General features: G+C 46.1%; 1 protein-coding gene across 3 annotated transcripts in view; it reads left to right on the top strand.

Moving 5' to 3' along the window:
• LOC138958369 (disco-interacting protein 2 homolog C-like) overlaps nucleotides 1–19,838 on the top strand; it is a 122,110-nt gene that overhangs the window by 63,979 nt on the left and 38,293 nt on the right. For all 3 annotated transcript variants that reach the window (XM_070329489.1, XM_070329488.1, XM_070329487.1), the window contains exons 18-22: nucleotides 4,241–4,355; nucleotides 4,519–4,658; nucleotides 6,894–7,111; nucleotides 7,458–7,585; nucleotides 19,393–19,477. In XM_070329489.1, coding sequence (XP_070185590.1) covers nucleotides 4,241–4,355; nucleotides 4,519–4,658; nucleotides 6,894–7,111; nucleotides 7,458–7,585; nucleotides 19,393–19,477 — 686 coding nt within the window. The remainder of the gene's footprint in view (nucleotides 1–4,240; nucleotides 4,356–4,518; nucleotides 4,659–6,893; nucleotides 7,112–7,457; nucleotides 7,586–19,392; nucleotides 19,478–19,838) is intronic.

Genomic DNA, 19,838 nt, shown 5'->3' with positions numbered 1-19,838 from the left:
GTCATTATTGCAAGGGCCAACCATTCTGAGTTATCCATTTCACAGGAATTATTCAAGCTCTTTGTTCAGTCATTATTGCAAGGGCCAACCATTGTGAGTTATCCATTTCACAGGAATTATTCAAGCTCTTTGTTCAGTCATTATTGCAAGGGCCAACCATTCTGAGTTATCCATTTCACAGGAATTATTCAAGCTCTTTGTTCAGTCATTATTGCAAGGGCCAACCATTCTGAGTTATCCATTTCACAGGAATTATTCAAGCTCTTTGTTCAGTCATTATTGCAAGGGCCAACCATTCTGAGTTATCCATTTCACAGGAATTATTCAAGCTCTTTGTTCAGTCATTATTGCAAGGGCCAACCATTCTGAGTTATCCATTTCACAGGAATTATTCAAGCTCTTTGTTCAGTCATTATTGCAAGGGCCAACCATTCTGAGTTATCCATTTCACAGGAATTATTCAAGCTCTTTGTTCAGTCATTATTGCAAGGGCCAACCATTGTGAGTTACCTGTTTCACTCTCTTTGTACACTAATTATTGCCTTTCTCTCACCTCATTGTCTTGTTATAGAAATTGTTGATTGGCTTTGACTGCCCACAGGTAGCAGGTAGCACTTACATTCGGCTTGCTTCCACTGCTACCCATTCTCCCCTGAACAGAACAGAAGTTCACCACCTAATATTAACCATAACACCTACTACAAAAATGCCGGCTGCAAGGGGAAAAAAGACGTTCGGCTTGGCCGGATGAGACCCCTCTGTAGGAGAAGCTGTTTGGCAACCTGGCGGCCCTAAAGAAGACGGCAGCAATCATGCGTGCCACAGGAGTGGATGTCTGAAGGGAACGAACGAAAAGAAGACCTATTGCAGTTTCAGAGGGAATAGGATACCACTGAAAGAAGACCTATAGCAGTTTCGGAGGGAATAGGATACCACTGTACACTCCTATAGCAGTTTCGGAGGGAATAGGATACCACTGTACACTCCTATAGCAGTTTCGGAGGGAATAGGATACCACTGTACACTCTTATAGCAGTTTCAGAGGGAATAGGATACCACTGTACACTCCTATAGCAGTTTCAGAGGGAATAGGATACCACTGTACACTCCTATAGCAGTTTCCGAGGGAATAGGATACCACTGTACACTCTTATAGCAGTTTCAGAGGGAATAGGATACCACTGTACACTCCTATAGCACTTTCAGAGGGAATAGGATACCACTGTACACTCCTATAGCAGTTTCCGAGGGAATAGGATACCACTGTACATTCCTATAGCAGTTTCGGAAGGAATAGGATACCACTGTACACTCCTATAGCACTTTCGGAGGGAATAGGATACCACTGTACACTCCTATAGCACTTTTGGAGGGAATAGGATACCACTGTACACTCCTATAGCACTTTCCGAGGGAATAGGATACCACTGTACCCTCCTATAGCACTTTTGGAGGGAATAGGATACCACTGTACACTCTTATAGCAGTTTCGGAGGGAATAGGATACCACTGTACACTCCTATAGCACTTTTGGAGGGAATAGGATACCACTGTACACTCCTATAGCACTTTCGGAGGGAATAGGATACCACTGTACACTCCTATAGCACTTTTGGAGGGAATAGGATACCACTGTACACTCCTATAGCACTTTCGGAGGGAATAGGATACCACTGTACACTCCTATAGCACTTTCGGAGGGAATAAGATACCACTGTACCCTCCTATAGCACTTTCGGAGGGAATAGGATACCACTGTACACTCCTATAGCAGTTTCCGAGGGAATAGGATACCACTGTACACTCTTATAGCAGTTTCGGAGGGAATAGGATACCACTGTACACTCCTATAGCACTTTCAGAGGGAATAGGATACCACTGTACATTCCTATAGCAGTTTCGGAGGGAATAGGATACCACTGTACACTCTTATAGCAGTTTCAGAGGGAATAGGATACCACTGTACACTCCTATAGCAGTTTCTGAGGGAATAGGATACCACTGTACACTCCTATAGCAGTTTCCGAGGGAATAGGATACCACTGTACACTCTTATAGCACTTTTGGAGGGAATAGGATACCACTGTACACTCCTATAGCAGTTTCTGAGGGAATAGGATACCACTGTACACTCCTATAGCACTTTCGGAGGGAATAGGATACCACTGTACACTCCTATAGCACTTTTGGAGGGAATAGGATACCACTGTACACTCCTATAGCACTTTCGGAGGGAATAGGATACCACTGTACACTCCTATAGCACTTTCGGAGGGAATAGGATACCACTGTACACTTTTATAGCAGTTTCTGAGGGAATAGGATACCACTGTACACTCCTATAGCACTTTCGGAGGGAATAGGATACCACTGTACACTTTTATAGCAGTTTCTGAGGGAATAGGATACCACTGTACACTCCTATAGCACTTTCGGAGGGAATAGGATACCACTGTACACTCCTATAGCAGTTTCGGAAGGAATAGGATACCACTGTACACTCCTATAGCACTTTCGGAGGGAATAGGATACCACTGTACACTCCTATAGCAGTTTCTGAGGGAATAGGATACCACTGTACATTCCTATAGCAGTTTCGGAGGGAATAGGATACCACTGTACACTCTTATAGCAGTTTCAGAGGGAATAGGATACCACTGTACACTCCTATAGCACTTTTGGAGGGAATAGGATACCACTGTACACTCCTATAGCACTTTCGGAGGGAATAGGATACCACTGTACACTCCTATAGCACTTTCAGAGGGAATAGGATACCACTGTACACTCCTATAGCACTTTCAGAGGGAATAGGATACCACTGTACACTCTTATAGCAGTTTCGGAGGGAATAGGATACCACTGTACCCTCCTATAGCACTTTTGGAGGGAATAGGATACCACTGTACACTCCTATAGCAGTTTCTGAGGGAATAGGATACCACTGTACACTCCTATAGCAGTTTCGGAGGGAATAGGATACCACTGTACCCTCCTATAGCACTTTCAGAGGGAATAGGATACCACTGTACCCTCCTATAGCAGTTTCTGAGGGAATAGGATACCACTGTACATTCCTATAGCAGTTTCGGAGGGAATAGGATACCACTGTACACTCCTATAGCAGTTTCCGAGGGAATAGGATACCACTGTACATTCCTATAGCAGTTTTGGAGGGAATAGGATACCACTGTACACTCCTATAGCAGTTTCCGAGGGAATAGGATACCACTGTACACTCCTATAGCAGTTTCCGAGGGAATAGGATACCACTGTACACTCCTATAGCAGTTTCTGAGGGAATAGGATACCACTGTACACTCCTATAGCAGTTTCGGAGGGAATAGGATACCACTGTACACTCTTATAGCAGTTTCAGAGGGAATAGGATACCACTGTACACTCCTATAGCACTTTCAGAGGGAATAGGATACCACTGTACACTCCTATAGCACTTTCAGAGGGAATAGGATACCACTGTACACTCCTATAGCAGTTTCCGAGGGAATAGGATACCACTGTACACTCTTATAGCAGTTTCGGAGGGAATAGGATACCACTGTACATTCCTATAGCAGTTTCGGAGGGAATAGGATACCACTGTACACTCCTATAGCAGTTTCCGAGGGAATAGGATACCACTGTACACTCTTATAGCAGTTTCGGAGGGAATAGGATACCACTGTACACTCCTATAGCACTTTCGGAGGGAATAGGATACCACTGTACACTCTTATAGCAGTTTCGGAGGGAATAGGATACCACTGTACACTCCTATAGCAGTTTCGGAGGGAATAGGATACCACTGTACACTCTTATAGCAGTTTCGGAGGGAATAGGATACCACTGTACACTCCTATAGCAGTTTCAGAGGGAATAGGATACCACTGTACACTCTTATAGCAGTTTCCGAGGGAATAGGATACCACTGTACACTCCTATAGCAGTTTCCGAGAGAATAGGATACCACTGTACACTCTTATAGCAGTTTCAGAGGGAATAGGATACCACTGTACACTCCTATAGCAGTTTCAGAGGGAATAGGATACCACTGTACACTCCTATAGCAGTTTCCAAGGGAATAGGATACCACTGTACACTCTTATAGCAGTTTCCGAGGGAATAGGATACCACTGTACACTCCTTGCAAACTTTCTGCTTAAAAAGCTGCATGTGTGTGATTTTTGTTTGTGATGAAAATGGTGGCCTTTTGCACGGAGAATCATGTGGTGTGTTACAGGGTCCCTGACGTCATGTGATTCATTCCTAAGTGCTTTCCAGTCCAAGGGTCTGCGACCAGAGGCCATCTGTCCCTGTGCCAGCTCCTGCGAGGCGCTCACTGTCTCCATTCGCAGGTACAGTTTACATAGTCTTAAACGTGATGCTTTGTTGTAGGCCTGGGAGAATCAGAGTACACATTTTATTTACACTTGTTGTCCACACTTCTACTTGTAAAAGGGGGGTTCCACTGTAATGGATGAGATAAGGATGATGTATATTGTTGCTGTGTTGTTTCAGGCCGGGCAAGACCAGTAGCAGCGCCACAGGACGGGGCATCCTGTCCATGCAGGGTCTGAGTTACGGGGTGGTCAGGGTGGACACCGAGAATAGCTTGACCTCTCTCACGCTGCAGGACTGCGGTCAGGTCATGCCTGGAGGTCAGTCAACTCTCTCTCTTGTAGTCACTACCTTTCAATTGTGCAGAAACTCTGAAGATTTTTTTATCCGGGATGTTCCCCCGGACAAAATTTTAAACTTTTTCTTCTTCTTGTCGATCACACGTTATATTGTCAGCTTGGACAGCGAGATGAATGATGCCGTCTTCTCCAGGTCTTCCTTTCCTCCGTACAGCTTGCAGTGAAGGGAGACAGCAGTTGGCCACACGGTTTTTCTCAGACTCTCAAGGATATTAAACTTTTTGAAAGAGATCAAGATTTTGCAAGAAGATTTGAAGATCAAAATGTAAAACTACCGTATTTGACGGACAACAAACCGCGACTTTTTTTCAAAAAAAATCGCATTGCGGCTTATAAAAAGATGCGGCTAAAACGTTACCTAAACTTGAATAGCATTCACCTAATGGAAGTCGCCGCGGATTTTCATTTCGCTTGATTAGCGATTACCGGTACTTTATTAGCTCTCTACTCAAGACTCGGCGCTTTTCTCTTTCTTTCGCGAATCTTCGTTTGTCAACAAGTCGTCGTGACAAGATAGCATACAGAGAAACACCTGATGTATCAGGATCTCGCGCGCGCGAGATTTCGTTTTTTTGTGTCTCGCGAAAGTTGGAGGAGCGAGAGCCGCCATGTTGTGTTTTCGTCTGCTCGAAATGTGCGCAAAAGTCGTAAATCATCCCCAAAAAGCTTATTCCGGGCGGGACTACATGTGTGTGTTGGTTACAAATTGTGTGTGTGATATTTTTCTGCAAACTTTTTCACTTTTCTTCTTTGTTTCACTTGTTTATTCTCGGAGCCGATTTCGCCAAATACCTTACTTTCGTTTGCCTGGTTGTTTTGATTGATTGACACGATCTGATTATATTTTTTTCGACGGCGGCTAACATAGTGACGCGGCCTATACGTGGCTCGTCCTAATTTTTTTTTTAAAAGTCGGGGGTGCGGCTTATAAAACGGTGCGTCTTGTAATCCGTCAAATACGGTAATGAATTTTTTTTTTATCTCTATCAGAAAACAAGAATGGTAAATAATTGGAACATTTGAATTATGTTTCATACATGTAATGTTGAATACATGTTACGTTTTCTTCTGTCATAGATTAATAGTTACCCCCCGCGGGTTAGGGGGAAGAATTTACCCGATCAGGTATGGGAATTGTCCGCCGAACGGCGGATTTCCGCCGAATTTGTTTTTTGTTTCGCCGAAAAAGCGAAAGTGTCCGCCGAAAAAATAAAGGGGGGAGGCACACAAAAAAAAGCACCGGTTGCTTTGGCCTTTGCGCAAAAGCCCTCGAAAACTTTCCGTACTTTGTTCACGCACTGCTACCGCCCGCCTCAGTTATTGAACTTTTATGTTTGAAAGTAAACCAGATTGCACAGATTGTGTTACAAGTTACATTTTCCTGTTTGTCTCAACAGATCAATTTTTTTTACAAATTTAAACCATATAATACATACATATATTTTTTTTCTTCAAAGAAGCAAAAATTGGTACATTTTTGTACTAAAAACTCTGATTCTAAAAACAGAATTTAATGGCAAACTTGGAGCTCAGATGACACCAGATTGCACCATCTGGGTTCTTTGGAGAAAACAAATTTCCGGGGGGGGCATGCCCCCGGACCCTCCTAGTAAGGCTAGGCGCTTCGCGCCGTCGACTTGACGCTTCGCGTCTTCAGTTATAAATTTTCCGCCTTTTTTACCATTTTCAATTCCCATGCCTGCCGATGCTCCCCAGCATGTCGTAAGAGGCGACTAACGGATTCTGTTTCTCCTTTTACCCTTGTCAAGTGTTTCTTGTATAGAATATAGTCCATTTTTGTAAAGATTTGAGTCAAGCAGTATGTAAGAAATGTTAAGTCCTTTGTACTGGAAACTTGCATTCTCCCAGTAAGGTAATACATTGTACTACGTTGCAAGCCCCTGGAGCAAATTTTTGATTAGTGCTTTTGTGAACAAGAAACAATTGACAAGTGGCTCTATCCCATCTCCCCCCTTTCCCCGTCGCGATATAACCTTCGTGGTTGAAAACGACGTTAAACACCAAATAAAGAAAGAAAGATACATGTAATGTTGAATACATGTTACGTTTTCTTCTGTCATAGATTAATAGTTCCAATAACTTACCATTATTTTTTTCATTTTTTTCTTCTAAATTTTGCCACGTCAGCAGTCTAATCTGATTTTGCATTTTTATTATCTCTGTTTGTGTGCACAGCAATGATGGTGGTGACCAAGCTGGACGGGCCGGCGTACCTGTGCAAGACGGACGAGGTGGGAGAGCTGTGTGTGTGCGCGGGCTACACGGGCACCAGCTACTGGGGGCTGCAGGGCATCACCATCCAGACCTTCCAGGTGCAGCCGCTCACCGCCGACGGTCAGCCGCTCGGGGACAAGCTGTACGTCAGGACCGGCCTCATCGGCTTCCTTGGACCTGTGAGTTGATAGAGAAGCGTCAGTCTTCATTTCGTTCTTCTTCTTCTTCATTTATAGGCTGAAACTCCCACGTTCACTCATGGGTTTTTTGCACGAGTGGGATTTTACATGAATGCTTGTTCAAACCCCGCCATTCAGGCAGCCATACGCCGCTTTCGGGGGAATCTTCATTTAATTTCATTTTGTTTACTTTATAATTCCATTGCTGTCAAATTTGGGTCTCTTCCTCCCTGTGGAAATTAAGCTAGCAGCAACAAGAGTAGCGCTACCCATGTGTGTGTGTGTTTAGGTGTAATTTGTCACCTGCGCTTATGGCAGAATAATGGAGGTCTTTTACATGTTGCAGGGCGGCCTGGTGTTTGTGTGTGGGAGCAAGGAGGGGCTGATGCAGGTGTCCAACCGACGTCACAACACGGATGACATCATCGCCACCGTGCTGGCTGTGGAGCCCATGAAGTTTATCTACAGGGGCAGGTCAGAGCTCTTGTACAACCTTACTTACCCACCTAACCCATATACCCCCCCCCCCCCCCCCACCTAACCCATATACCCCCCCCCCCCCCCCCCCCCCCCCACGTCAGTTTCAAACTTGAACAAATCATATCAAAGTGTAAGTACTGCTATTAATGCCCAGACATTGCAGGAAGCCAGCGTAAATGAAAACACATATGTGTCACAGATAGTATTGTGTACAACGGGTGTTTTAGGTACCTGCATAGGGGAGCTCGAGCGTATTGGGTGCTCTGAGGGGAAAGGATTACGACCAGCACCTATCCTGGGGTATAGGCTGTTGACAAGAGACCTAAGACTCTTCTTTCCTGACAAACCTGACATAGTCGTTATTGCAATTCACATGCTGACAAAATGCCAGCTAAAATTCAAAATCAATAGTGTTCCATAGCTAACTAAACTGTCAGAAATGGACTGTGGCACTGATAATTCAAACTCCAGTATCCAGTGGTGTTTTGACTAGTGTAGAGAAATGATTTATTCTGTTTGTATAAAAATGTAAACTTATTAGTCAGTCAGCTAAGGACCGTTTTGGTTACTTTTTGGCGTCACGTTAGCAAACACATTTTTGGCTCACGAAGTGTAGCCTATGCGATCGTAACTTTGTCTGTCTGTGCGTTTGTGCGTGTGTGTGTGTATGTGTGTGTGTGTGCGTGTGTGTGTATGTCTGTGGTAGAAACTTTAACATTTCCGAGTCTATGTGTGAGTGGTTATCCAAGACCATGGATAAAGCTCGCATAAGATTACGTCACGGTCAAAAGTGTTTGACGTCAATTAATGCATCATGATGGCATGCCTCCCTGTAGTCTTTCTCTCTCGCGTGGTGTGTGTGGTCTCGGTCATTGTTATTTTGAGCGGGCCGAGACTATTTGGCAGTCGTGTCCCTGTAAGTAGGCTACATGCAGACAGACAGATCTAGATCTAGTGTCTCTCTTTCTTGCACAGTGTCACCTAAGCTTACTGTGTGTGTGGGTGTGTATGTGTGACGGAGTGATTGAGTTTGTGTTACTGTTTGTCGATTTCTTACGTGAGCCTTGAAGGCTTCGCCTCTTGTTCTGATAGATTTTAACACCACAACACTAAATCTAAAGTCGTGGGGCAATATTCCAAACCACCGGTGAGAAAAACGTTGGTTTGTGTGTATGTTTTCCTTCTTTGGCGTTACTATTCTCGTTTAGAGGGTTGGGTTCATAAAATGGACATAAAACTTAAACCGCTTGACAGAAATTCTATAACTGTAAATCATTCGAAAGGGAAGGCATTCATGTACATGTTTGTGCCACTTACAATGACGTCATTATCTGTTTGTGCCTGTAGTTTTGACGTAATTCAGTAGGCTAAAAAAAATCATAATGAGGCAAGTAATCGGCTTTGGTTTTCAGTGTAAAACATTTTAACAGTTCCAAGGAATGAAACATACACATGTTAAATTTAAAAGGATAAGTAAGGCAGATTAAAAAGAGCATCCTGATATCATTTGCAGCTTTAAACCTTTTGATTTTCAACGCCGTATATTCGGCTATACTGATAACGTGCTGACGCCAGGTGTAAACAAAGCGTTGTCGCCAACTTCACGAAAAGTGTCCCCCATTCAAAACAAAATGTGTCTCTTTGAAACCACGTACAGCTTAAATTCATAATTGTGGGAATGAGTAAGGTTTGTATTTAGTACATGTTTGTTTTTCTGCGAGAAATATACACGTTAACGAACATACGAACCGATTCGCTGTAGATCTGTCCTCACTCAAGCATGTTCGCCCAGTTTCATCCCATCTTACACGCCTCTTTGTTAATAAATAGCCTGACAAGCCAAACTATTATGTTCATTAATGTGTCCTGCGTTGATATGTGAAATATCAACATTCAAAACGGTCTGTATTGTGCAAACATTCAAAAAGAGATGAAGCAGTCAAAATTGTGTGGTAGCGCACCGCCGCAACGTCTCAATCGGAAAAAAATTGACTCCGCGTGTTGAAAACCATACAGCATCAACCATACAGCATCAACACATCCTAGCCAACAATCGCTTGGCGGTAGGTACGGCAGCGTACGTTCGGTATAGCCTTGAATATACGGGGTGGTTCAAGGTAGAATCTGTTGGCAAACGTTATATTCCTTAAGCTCTGTCTTCGTAATATTTACTTTTTTGTTGTTGAGGGTTGTATTTCTTATACCTATAGCTTCTTTATGTACATAAGCTTACCGCATGGGAACACCCCAAGTGCTCTCCACAGAGAGCAAGCATTTGTCAAACAATATATTTCGCATGGACGTACAGGTATAGATTGGAAGCCTTGTTATCACGTTAGAATTAACTCTTTTTTTCTTTCTTTTTACATTTAGTCAAGTTTTGACTAAATGTTTTAACATAGAGGGGGAATGAGACGAGGGTCGTGGTGTATGTGTGTGTGTGTCTGTGTGTGTGTGTGTGTATAGAGCGATTCAGACTAAACTACTGGACCGATCTTTATGAAATTTTACATGAGAGTTTCTGGGAATGATATCCCCGGACGTTTTTTTCGTTTTTTTGATAAATACCTCTGATGACGTCATATCCTGCTTTTTGTAAAAGTTGAGGCGGCACTGTCACACCCTCATTTTTCAATCAAATTGATTGAAATTTTGGCCAAGCTATTTTCGACGAAGGCCGGACTTCGGTATTGCATTTCAGCTTGGTGACTTAAAAATTAATTTATGACTTTGGTCATTAAAAATCTGAAAATTGTAAACAAAAATAAAAAACTTATAAAACGATCCAAATTTACGTTCATCTTATTCTTCATCATTTTCTGATTCCAAAAACATATAAATATGTTATATTTGGATTAAAAACAAGCTCTGAAAATTAAAAATATAAAGAGTGCTATCCTTCTCAGCGCAACTACTAACCCGCTCTTCTTGTCAATTTCACTGCCTTTGCCATGAGCGGTGGACTGACGATGCTACGAGTATACGGTCTTGCTGAAAAATTGCATTGCGTTCAGTTTCATTCTGTGAGTTCGACAGCTTGACTAAATGTTGTATTTTCGCCTTACGCGACTTGTTTTTTATTTAATCTAGAAAAAAAACCTTTTGGACAGCTTGTAAGACAAACATTGTTACAACACAAAATAATTCTTTTACCGTCGAGAAAAAGTCACACAATTCAAACCTATGATAGTAAGGAGCCTGCTCGTAGAGCGTTTGGGTCGCGGAATTAAGGGTTTTGCATGTTTTAACGTAAACACACGCACGTACGCGGGCACGCACGCGCACGCACACACACACACACACACACACACACACACACACACACACACACACACACACGCACGCACGCACGCACGCACACAAACACACACACACAAACACACACACACACACACACAGTTACACACACACACACACACACACACACACACACACAGTTACACACACACACACACACACACACACACGCACGCACACACACACACAGTTACACACGCACAAACACACACAACAAACACACACACATACACACGCAGACACACACACAAAGACACATACATACACAAAAATAAACACACAGACCTACAACATGACAGACATACACACAGTGAGACAAACCGACACAGAAACACGCACGCACGCACGCAAACAAAGACGTAGAGATGCTTATAGAAAAACACGCAACCAAAAAAACACGCACACAAACACACAGACAGACTTTGTTCTTGGTAGAGAAATGTATTTCTTTCTGTATCGCTATCTCTTTAAGTGGAGCTACCTCGCAGAATTAGAGAGAGAGAGAGAGAGAGAGACAGAGACAGAGAGAGAGAGACAGAGAGAGACAGAGAGAGAGAGAGAGAGAGAGAGACACAGAGAGAGAGAGAGAGAGAGAGACAGAGACAGAGAGAGAGAGACAGAGAGAGACAGAGAGAGAGAACTGCACTCAGCTGCAACAAAAACGCAAAACGAAGGCTGTGAGCTGCACTGTGCCTTTGAAGAAAACCCATTGTCATCGCTAACAATGACCTAATTTACAAATACATATCAGTCGGTCATAGTCGCGTTTTTTTTTTTTAGAGAGGTAGTGTACAAAATGTCGTTTTGTACGTTTAAATTACATGTCCCTTATTTCAGTCATATATCAATTAATAAGTAAATGCGCATACCTTTATTAAACGTTACTTTCACTTTAAGATCGCTTCTAACATTTAATATAATTTTTGATAAATGCACGCTATGTAATAATTTGGTAACATTATTGACGTCATGTGGTAAAACCAGAAAGTTGAATTATTTTGCGATAGCAAAATCCTTTTACAATGATCACTTTCTTTTTATAACGAGGTGATCTTTAATGTTATGGGTAAAAATCTAACAGATTCAACCTAATTATCCTTTTTCAAGCCTGTGTATGTGTAAACTCTTTTTCACTTCGACCCGGTTTGGTTTTCGGAGTTGATTCAGAATCATCCATTATGTAATGTATATGACTGTTGTTTTCCTCGGTAAATTAACAATTGTTGATGTTAAATAATTCTAGCTGTGAGAATGAACAATTTTCAAGATGTTTCTAATTGCGGTTTTAACCAGGCGTTCGGTTACCTATACATATTGATTGAGAAAATGGCATTTCCTGTTTTGTCGTCCGCATGTTATACAGATGTTGTTAAAAATAAAACTGTGTGTACGAATTAGGCATTTTACTTTCTGTCTGATGGCAACAATCTTTAGCTTTCGTTTAAGGTATAATTAAATTACATATTCTTACTCCGAGTCACATATTAGCATTGACGCAGTCGAGATGCTAGGTAGACTGAAAAAACGCTATCCCGTCTATAGTATAAGGGAAGCAACCCAAGCAAAAAAGTAGCAAGCTTGCTACCCTGGGTTGCCTCCCGTAGCGTGCATCACGCCACAGATCTCGTACCCAATACGAGACACCCTCATTCGACATCTTTCAGCCAGAGAGACAGGTCGTGCTTGATTTCGCTCCTAGGCTGTTGTTTGCTGTCTGCTTGACACCCACCAGCCTCGGCTCCCCGTCTGCTCATAGCTGTTTCTAGCGGTGAGATTGTTCCATTTTGTTGTTGTTTGCTTTGCCATTCTGCTGAGAATTTTCTCGTCCGCGGACTTGTGAATTTTGCTCGGTAGTTTGTTGCTGTGGCCGCCATTTTGGTCGCCATTTTTCGCTTACACGTGGTGTTTTTTGCTGGTTAGTTTGGGTCCGTGCTCGGACTTTTAGCGTCGACCAGTAGCACTATTACCTGCTTGTAACTTGTACTTTGTGCTAGTTTATTCTGCTGAAGTTTTAACGTCCTAGAGACTTGTGTATTTTCAGTAGTTTGTTTTCTCGCGTGACAGCATGTCTGATAGTGAGAAAAAGCGAGCGGCTAAGGCCGAGAGTAAGGGCAAAGGCCCTGGCAAACCTAAGTCCTCGGCTTCTACTTCTTCGGCTAGGAACCCCACGGTTCACGTTTCTGACCCGAAGACTAACTTCGTTTTTTCGGTGCCCATTTCGGCGCCGGAGGAAACTTCGTCTGGCTCGCGGGCGGCGGGCATTACCGCTACCACGTCCGTTTCGAACCCGGCGCCTGTGCCGGAGGCTGGCACTCTTGTGGCTAGCCTTTTGTCCTCTTTGCTTCCAGAAATTGAGATGGCGCGGACGGACCCTGTTTCCAGCTCTGCCTCCCTCCCGGGGGTGTGCGACCCTCGGTCGTTGGCTTCCTGTGTTCCTGTTGTTTCCGGATCACCTGTCCAGCCTGCTGGCTTCGGCGTTGGTGCTGGAGGCGGTGAACAGGGAGGCGTTTCTCTTCTCGGCCGGCGCTCGGTGGCTACCGCTTGCGGGAGTGCACCTGAGCAGGTCCCTTTTGGGATACGGTCGTCACAAGGTATGTGCTCGCAGCAGCCGTCCGCGGCAGCTGCACTTCCGGCTCCGGCCGGAAGTAGTGGTTCACTGGACAGCGGACAGACCATGGTCCCTGCCGGTTTGAGCTACGAATTACGTAAGCAGCCGTCCGCGGCAGCTTCCCTTCCGGCTCCGGCCGGAAGTAGTGGTTCACTGGACAGCGGACAGACCATGGTCCCTGCCGGTTTGAGCTACGAATTACGTAAGCAGCCGTCCGCGGCAGCTTCCCTTCCGGCTCCGGCCGGAAGTAGTGGTTCACTGGACAGCGGACAGACCATGGTCCCTGCCGGTTTGAGCTACGAATTACGTAAGCAGCCGTCCGCGGCAGCTTCGCTTCCGGCTCCGGCCGGAAGTGTTGGTTCACTGGTTTGCGGACAGCCCATGGTCCCTTCCGGTTCGAGCCTTGCCCTGCTACAGCAGCCGTTTCCGGCAGCTGCTCTTCCTGCCTGGGCAGGAAATGTAGGTCAAACGGGTCGTGCACAGTCATCTGTCACTTCCGGTTCCGGCCTAGGGCTTCCGGGTTGTGGCTTGCAGACTCCTCAGCACCAGCTATGGCATAGTTCTGCTGTTGCGTCTGCACTCCCTGCTCCTCCCGGCTTTTCCGGTTCGGTTCCCGCTGCTTCCGTTGTGTCGCCGGTGAATTTCGAATACGGTGGTTCTCCTGGGCATACAGGCTTTTTGCCTCTGTTGGGACAGCAGCAGCCACCCACTTCGGTGGTGGCCGCTAGCTCCTCTCTTCAGCTGCCTTCGGTCGTTGGTGACTCTCATCTTCCTCTTAGTCAGGGGTGCGAGTTTCATCGATGGCCAACAGGATGGGCGTTCGGCTTACGGCCTTCCCTCGCAGCGTCATTTGTCGGGTTCTTTTGGCTATGAGCCGTCCCCTTCAGGTGGCGTTTCGGACTTCGGGTCCGTGTACGAGGAGCAGCTGCCTTCGGCGGCTCTGGCCAGCTTCCGAATTTACGTCAGCAGTCGTTCGCGGCAGCCGCTTCCAGCTCCGGCCGGAAGTAGAGGTTCACTTGCTAGTGCACAGACTACTGTCACGTCTGGCTCGAGCCTTGTCCTATGACAGTGGTCGCCCGCGACAGCTGTTCTTCCGGTTCCGACCGGAAGTGTAGGTTCACTGGTTAGTGCACAGGCTACTGTCACGTCCGGTTCGAGCCTTGCCTTACGTCGGCAGTCGTACGCGACAGCGGCACTTCCGGTTCACGGAAGTAGTGCCTCGTTGGAAGGTGGACAAATAATGATCCCATCCGGCTTGAGCTGCGCTATACGTAAGCAGTCGTCCGCGACAGCTTCTCTTCCGGCTCCGGCTGGAAATGTTAGTTCATCGGGATGTGGGCAGCCCATGGCCCTTTCCGGTTTGAGCTTTGCCCTTTGCACGGCAGCCATTTCCGGCAGCTTCGCTTCCGGCCTTGGCAGGAGGGTAGGTCAAGCGGGTAGTGCACAGGTTACTGTCACTTCCGGTTCTGGCCTACGGCCTACCTTTGGGTTCCGAGCTTCAGCTCGTAGGTGGCTCAGCACCAGCTTTGGCATAGCGCTGCTGTTGCTGCCGCACTTCCGGCTCCTCCCGGATTTTCCGGTTCAGTTCCCGCTGCTTCCGTTTGGTCGCCGGTGAATTTCGAACAAGGCTTGCCCTATGGGCATACAGGCTTCTTGCCTCTGTTGGGACAGCAGCATCCACACACTCCGGTGGTGGCCGCGAGCTCCTCTCTCCCACTTTCCTTGGTTTTGATTCCTCTCATCCTCCTCTCAGTTAGGGAATGAGCACAATCGATTGCCAACAGGAAGGACTTCGGTCGGCAAAGAGGAAGCAGCTACTTCTGGTTTGAAGAATCGCCCTTAGTAGCTTTTCGCCTTTTTGCCTTTTCGCCGAGCCCCCCTCTTCGACAGGGGGTGGCCTCCGGCGTCGGTTTCGTTGCTGGTTCCTCAGGGTTCAGCTTCGGAGCTGGCATCGGAATGCCTTGCCGCTCCTGCGCAGGGTTCCTCCTTCGTGCCCTTAGCGGACCAGAGGAAGTTGCCTTGGCCAAGGTCGTCTCGTAGCTGCCTGTTGGCCTTTCCCCGTCCGCGCGCACCGTTTTTCGGTCACGCCGGAACTTCTTTCGCTTCTTACGAAGCCGTTGAGGAAGGATTCGGTTCTGCCGTTCTATGGGCAGAATCTCCTATTCTCTGAGGAAGGGGGCGGACAACTTTTGGAACTCAGTTCCATTTCCGAGACTCTCCTGCGGGCGCTTTCTCGCGCTCTGGCAGATTCCTTGGCGCCCTTTCCCCTTAGTAAAGGGCAGGACGCGGAGGAAGTGTCTCACTCCTCTCCACACTTACAAGGGTGAACGAGGCACAGATGAGGCGGTCCTCTCTGCGCTATTTCCATGCGGTCTCGTGCGGAAGGGACTTGTTTCTTGCCCACTCCCGGTTTTCTGAGGAGTCGACAAGGAACATTCTCAGTTCGTCATCCTTGGTGGACGGTCTCTCTCCGGCAGCCTGGCCTCTCATGCCAGAAGCAGGGGATTGAGACCAACAGAGAACAGCGGTTCCCTTCTTTTGAGCTTCAATTTGAAAGCAGCAAAAGCAGGCCGCTCCTAAGCAGGCTATACCTAGCGGACTCAGCCTAAGCGGCCTACGTCCTCAGCTCAGGTGAGATTGTTTCTTTCACAGCCGTCATAGGACGCTGGGTTTTTGAAACAACAGCCGGCCTTAGGGCTTCGGGGTTTTAGCCTCGGCGGGAGCAACAGCCATTTCATCCGTTGGAGGTGGTGGTTGTTGTTTTCCTTGTGCTTGTGGCTTCGGGCTTCGACATTCTTTCTCTTTCCCAGCGTATGGGTGCTGAGAGGTCGATTTCCGTTTAAAGGGGGGTTTCTGCCTTTGGGCTTCCCCGTTTTCTCTTGCCACCAGCTTCTGGACTTGGTCCAGGTTTGTCTTTCGCCGAGTCTGACTTTGTCTTTCTCTAGCGATCAGACGCGTTCTGGTGTTTCGTCCAAACTTAAGGTTCACTTGAGTTGGCCTCGGAAGTAACATTCAGATTTTCCTGAGGGTGCATTGTCTGGGCAACGCATGTTTGAGAAGTCATTCTTGGCTTGTCACTTTTTCTCAGGTTTTTTGGCTACTCCTCCCCTTTGTGGGCAGAGGTCTAGCTAATGTTCCAGTTTTCTCGGTGCTGGCCTCTAGGCCAGCATCTTTTTCGGCGGCCGAAACTTTTGGTTTCTTACTGTGCCTGTGTACTTTGAGTACTTTGGCGCAATGGCCGGCCTACGGGCAGCAAGGCTCTCGGCCTTAGCCTGTGTTATAGTCTCCTGCCTGTCGTGTTGCGACTTTGGCAATTGGTTCTTGTGACTGCGGATTTCGTCTCTTCCTCTTCTCCATCATGCTTGCATGATGTGAGTTGGGACGATTTCTGCCGGGTTGGGCTTCCGGCCTGGTCACCCCTTCTTCACTTGCAACTATGACTATTACTGAGAACTCTGGTCTCGGGAGGCTGACGGCTGGTTCGCTTCACGGTTTTCCGTCTTTCTTACCAGCTTCGTCCTTTCTGTTTCGGGTTTTTTGATTCATTTTCAATTACCTACAAGCAGTCTGCTCTGAGATCACGCTGGCTTTCGTCATTTTGTTTCCGGTCTCCGGTCACATTAGGATTTGGCCACTGCGGGTCCGCATTTGCGGTGCTTAGGCACTACCTTAGGTCGCTTCGTCCTCTTTTTTTTTTACCCCTCTCTCTGCTTGCGCAGGGAGGGGCAAGGGACGACTGGTGACCGTCTCCCTTGAGTTTTGCTCATTGAGGTGGACCCTGGTACTTGATACTCAGGCGTCTCTCTCTTTCCGGTTTGGAGTTTGGTCACTCTTCCGGAGCTGACTGTTCTCTCAACGGCCTTTGGGCCTCACTCCATCCCAAAGTTTTCTTACTTTGGCATGTTTGCCTTATGGTCTCCGTGAGGGTCGGTCCTTTTCAGGGCTTAGCCGGCAACCTTACGCACGGATCTTTTCCAGGCCATTAGCATTTCCTTCCATTTAAGGGGGGGGGGGGGCAGCTTGTCCTTCCCTCTACTTGGTCGGGTTTATCCAAGACTGGGGTCCTTTTCCGGACTGTTTTACGGTTCAGAAAATTGGAAGAAGTGCTGGGCACAGCTTACTGGCTCTCTGAGGTTGTCTTTCGCATTCTTGCCTGAGAGACATCTCGGCTGTCAATCAGGGTGGTTCTCGGTCCGATTCTGTCCTTTGGCAGTGGGCCAGTTCCTGGCAAGGGTTTAGAGTGAGTCAGTGGTTGCTTTCTCACGGGATCCTTTCCTGACTTTTGGCAGTGGGCCAGTTTCTCGGCAAGGGATTTTCTTGCCTTCCGCCTTGTCATAGCTTATGCTATCTTTCCCTCGGCTCGGCCTGAGCTCTTTTCCAGGGCCTTGGCCTTTTTTTTTTTTTGTTTTTTTTTTTTTTTGTTGCCTATGGGGTTTGGATGATGTCCTGCGCACAGCTTCTGGCGCTAGGATTTTGTCTTATCAGGTTCTGCAGACATTGCTGCCCTCTGTCAGGATGGGTCTCGGCCTGTTCCTTCCTTGGCGGCAGCTGGCTTTTGTCTCTCCAGAACTTTAGAGTGAGTTTGAACTTTTTGATCTTACCCACCACCTTGTTGGAGTTATCTGCTAATATGTGACTCGGAGTAAGAATATGTAATTTAATCGAAAATTTTTAATTAAATTTTCATTTGATTAATATACTTACCCGAGTCACATAGGTAATTCCCTCCCACCTTCCCCGCTTTTAGTTTCTTTGTATTCTAGAAGTCGAATGAGGGTGTCTCGTATTGGGTACGAGATCTGTGGCGTGATGCACGCTACGGGAGGCAACCCAGGGTAGCAAGCTTGCTACTTTTTTGCTTGGGTTGCTTCCCTTATACTATAGACGGGATAGCGTTTTTTCAGTCTACCTAGCATCTCGACTGCGTCAATGCTAATATGTGACTCGGGTAAGTATATTAATCAAATGAAAATTTAATTAAAAATTTTCGATTTGCTTATATCCGTATGCAGTCAAGCGGTACATGACGTTTTTTTGTAACCTACCCCCTGCGTCATGGCTGCATTTTTGCAGAATATGGGTTACCGTACTTTCCGGGTCATAAGGCGCGACTTTTTTCCTCGAGTTCGACCCCTGCGTCTTGTATAACGAAGCGCCTAATCCGTGTATGAAATACGAAAAAAATCAAAGAGACCGCTTGAGTACCAGTCAAACAACTTGTGATAATGCATGTTTCAGCTACTAGGTACTGCCCTGCCTTTGATCTGGCCGCACACACAGATTTCCACTCTGTTAAACTCGGTCACTGACCGGTCACTGACCCCGATGCAGGAAGTGTTTCCTCTCTCAGATATGACAGGGGAACCACCTCTCATGGCAAAAACTGGGTCATTGACCCCTGGGAAGAAGGTCGTGTCTTTTAACAAGACCACCCAGCTATCACAATGCCTTTGATCTGGCCGCACACACAGAGCACACATATTTTCACTCAGTTAAAGTCGGTCACTGACCGGTCACTGACCCCAGTGCAGGAAGTGTTTCCTCTCTCAGATATGACAGGGGAACCACCTCTCATGGCAAAACTGGGTCATTTTGGTGCGCCCTATCGGCCCCCTGCGTCCAATGGGTGACTGGATTACAATTTTTTTTAAAAAGAAGGGGGTGCGTCTTAGATAACGAAGCGCCTTGTCACCCGGAAAGTACGGTATGTTACGAAAACGCTTCTCATTCTTAGGTGGTTGGGTTTAGCCATTTGTCGTTTACCGAACTGTGGCTGCAAATAAAACAAACTTTCCAAAAAACATAATATCTAATGTGACCACCCAAAGTAACCAACCCTCCCACTATAGCCAGCCAGGTGACTATATGAATTTGCCGGTACTTTCTGTGCGTGCAGAATTGCTGTGTTCTCCATCCGAGTGCTGAGAGATGAAAGGATCTGCATCATTGCTGAGCAGCGACCTGACTGTACTGAGGAAGAGGTGGGTGTCCGTCTTGCTTGTTACTTGTTCATATCTTCTCTGCTTTTTAATACATTTTGATGGCAAGAGCTCTTGTTTTCAATGGCAGTATTGAAATACATTTGGGCTGTCCGTGGATATATATATATATATCATATTGCTTTTTAAGATCACGTGTATAAGCTTTGTTTGTGCTCCATTAATTAAATTGATTGTATGCAGCATTGTTATCTGTAATTTTTTTTAATAAATTGTTTAAACCAAATACGCTTGGACAGGTTTGTTTGTTGCTGTATGTCATTGTACGGGCTGTATTATAATTAGTATTGAAGGTTTGTGGAAAATACTCACTTCTGTCAAACATATCTTGAAAAAACAGTCA

Source organism: Littorina saxatilis, linkage group LG2, assembly GCF_037325665.1.
Source record: "Littorina saxatilis isolate snail1 linkage group LG2, US_GU_Lsax_2.0, whole genome shotgun sequence".
NCBI classification, from domain to species: domain Eukaryota; kingdom Metazoa; phylum Mollusca; class Gastropoda; order Littorinimorpha; family Littorinidae; genus Littorina; species Littorina saxatilis.
The sequence above is the reverse complement of the archived record's forward strand: the minus strand, read 5'-3'. Positions and strand labels throughout refer to the sequence as shown.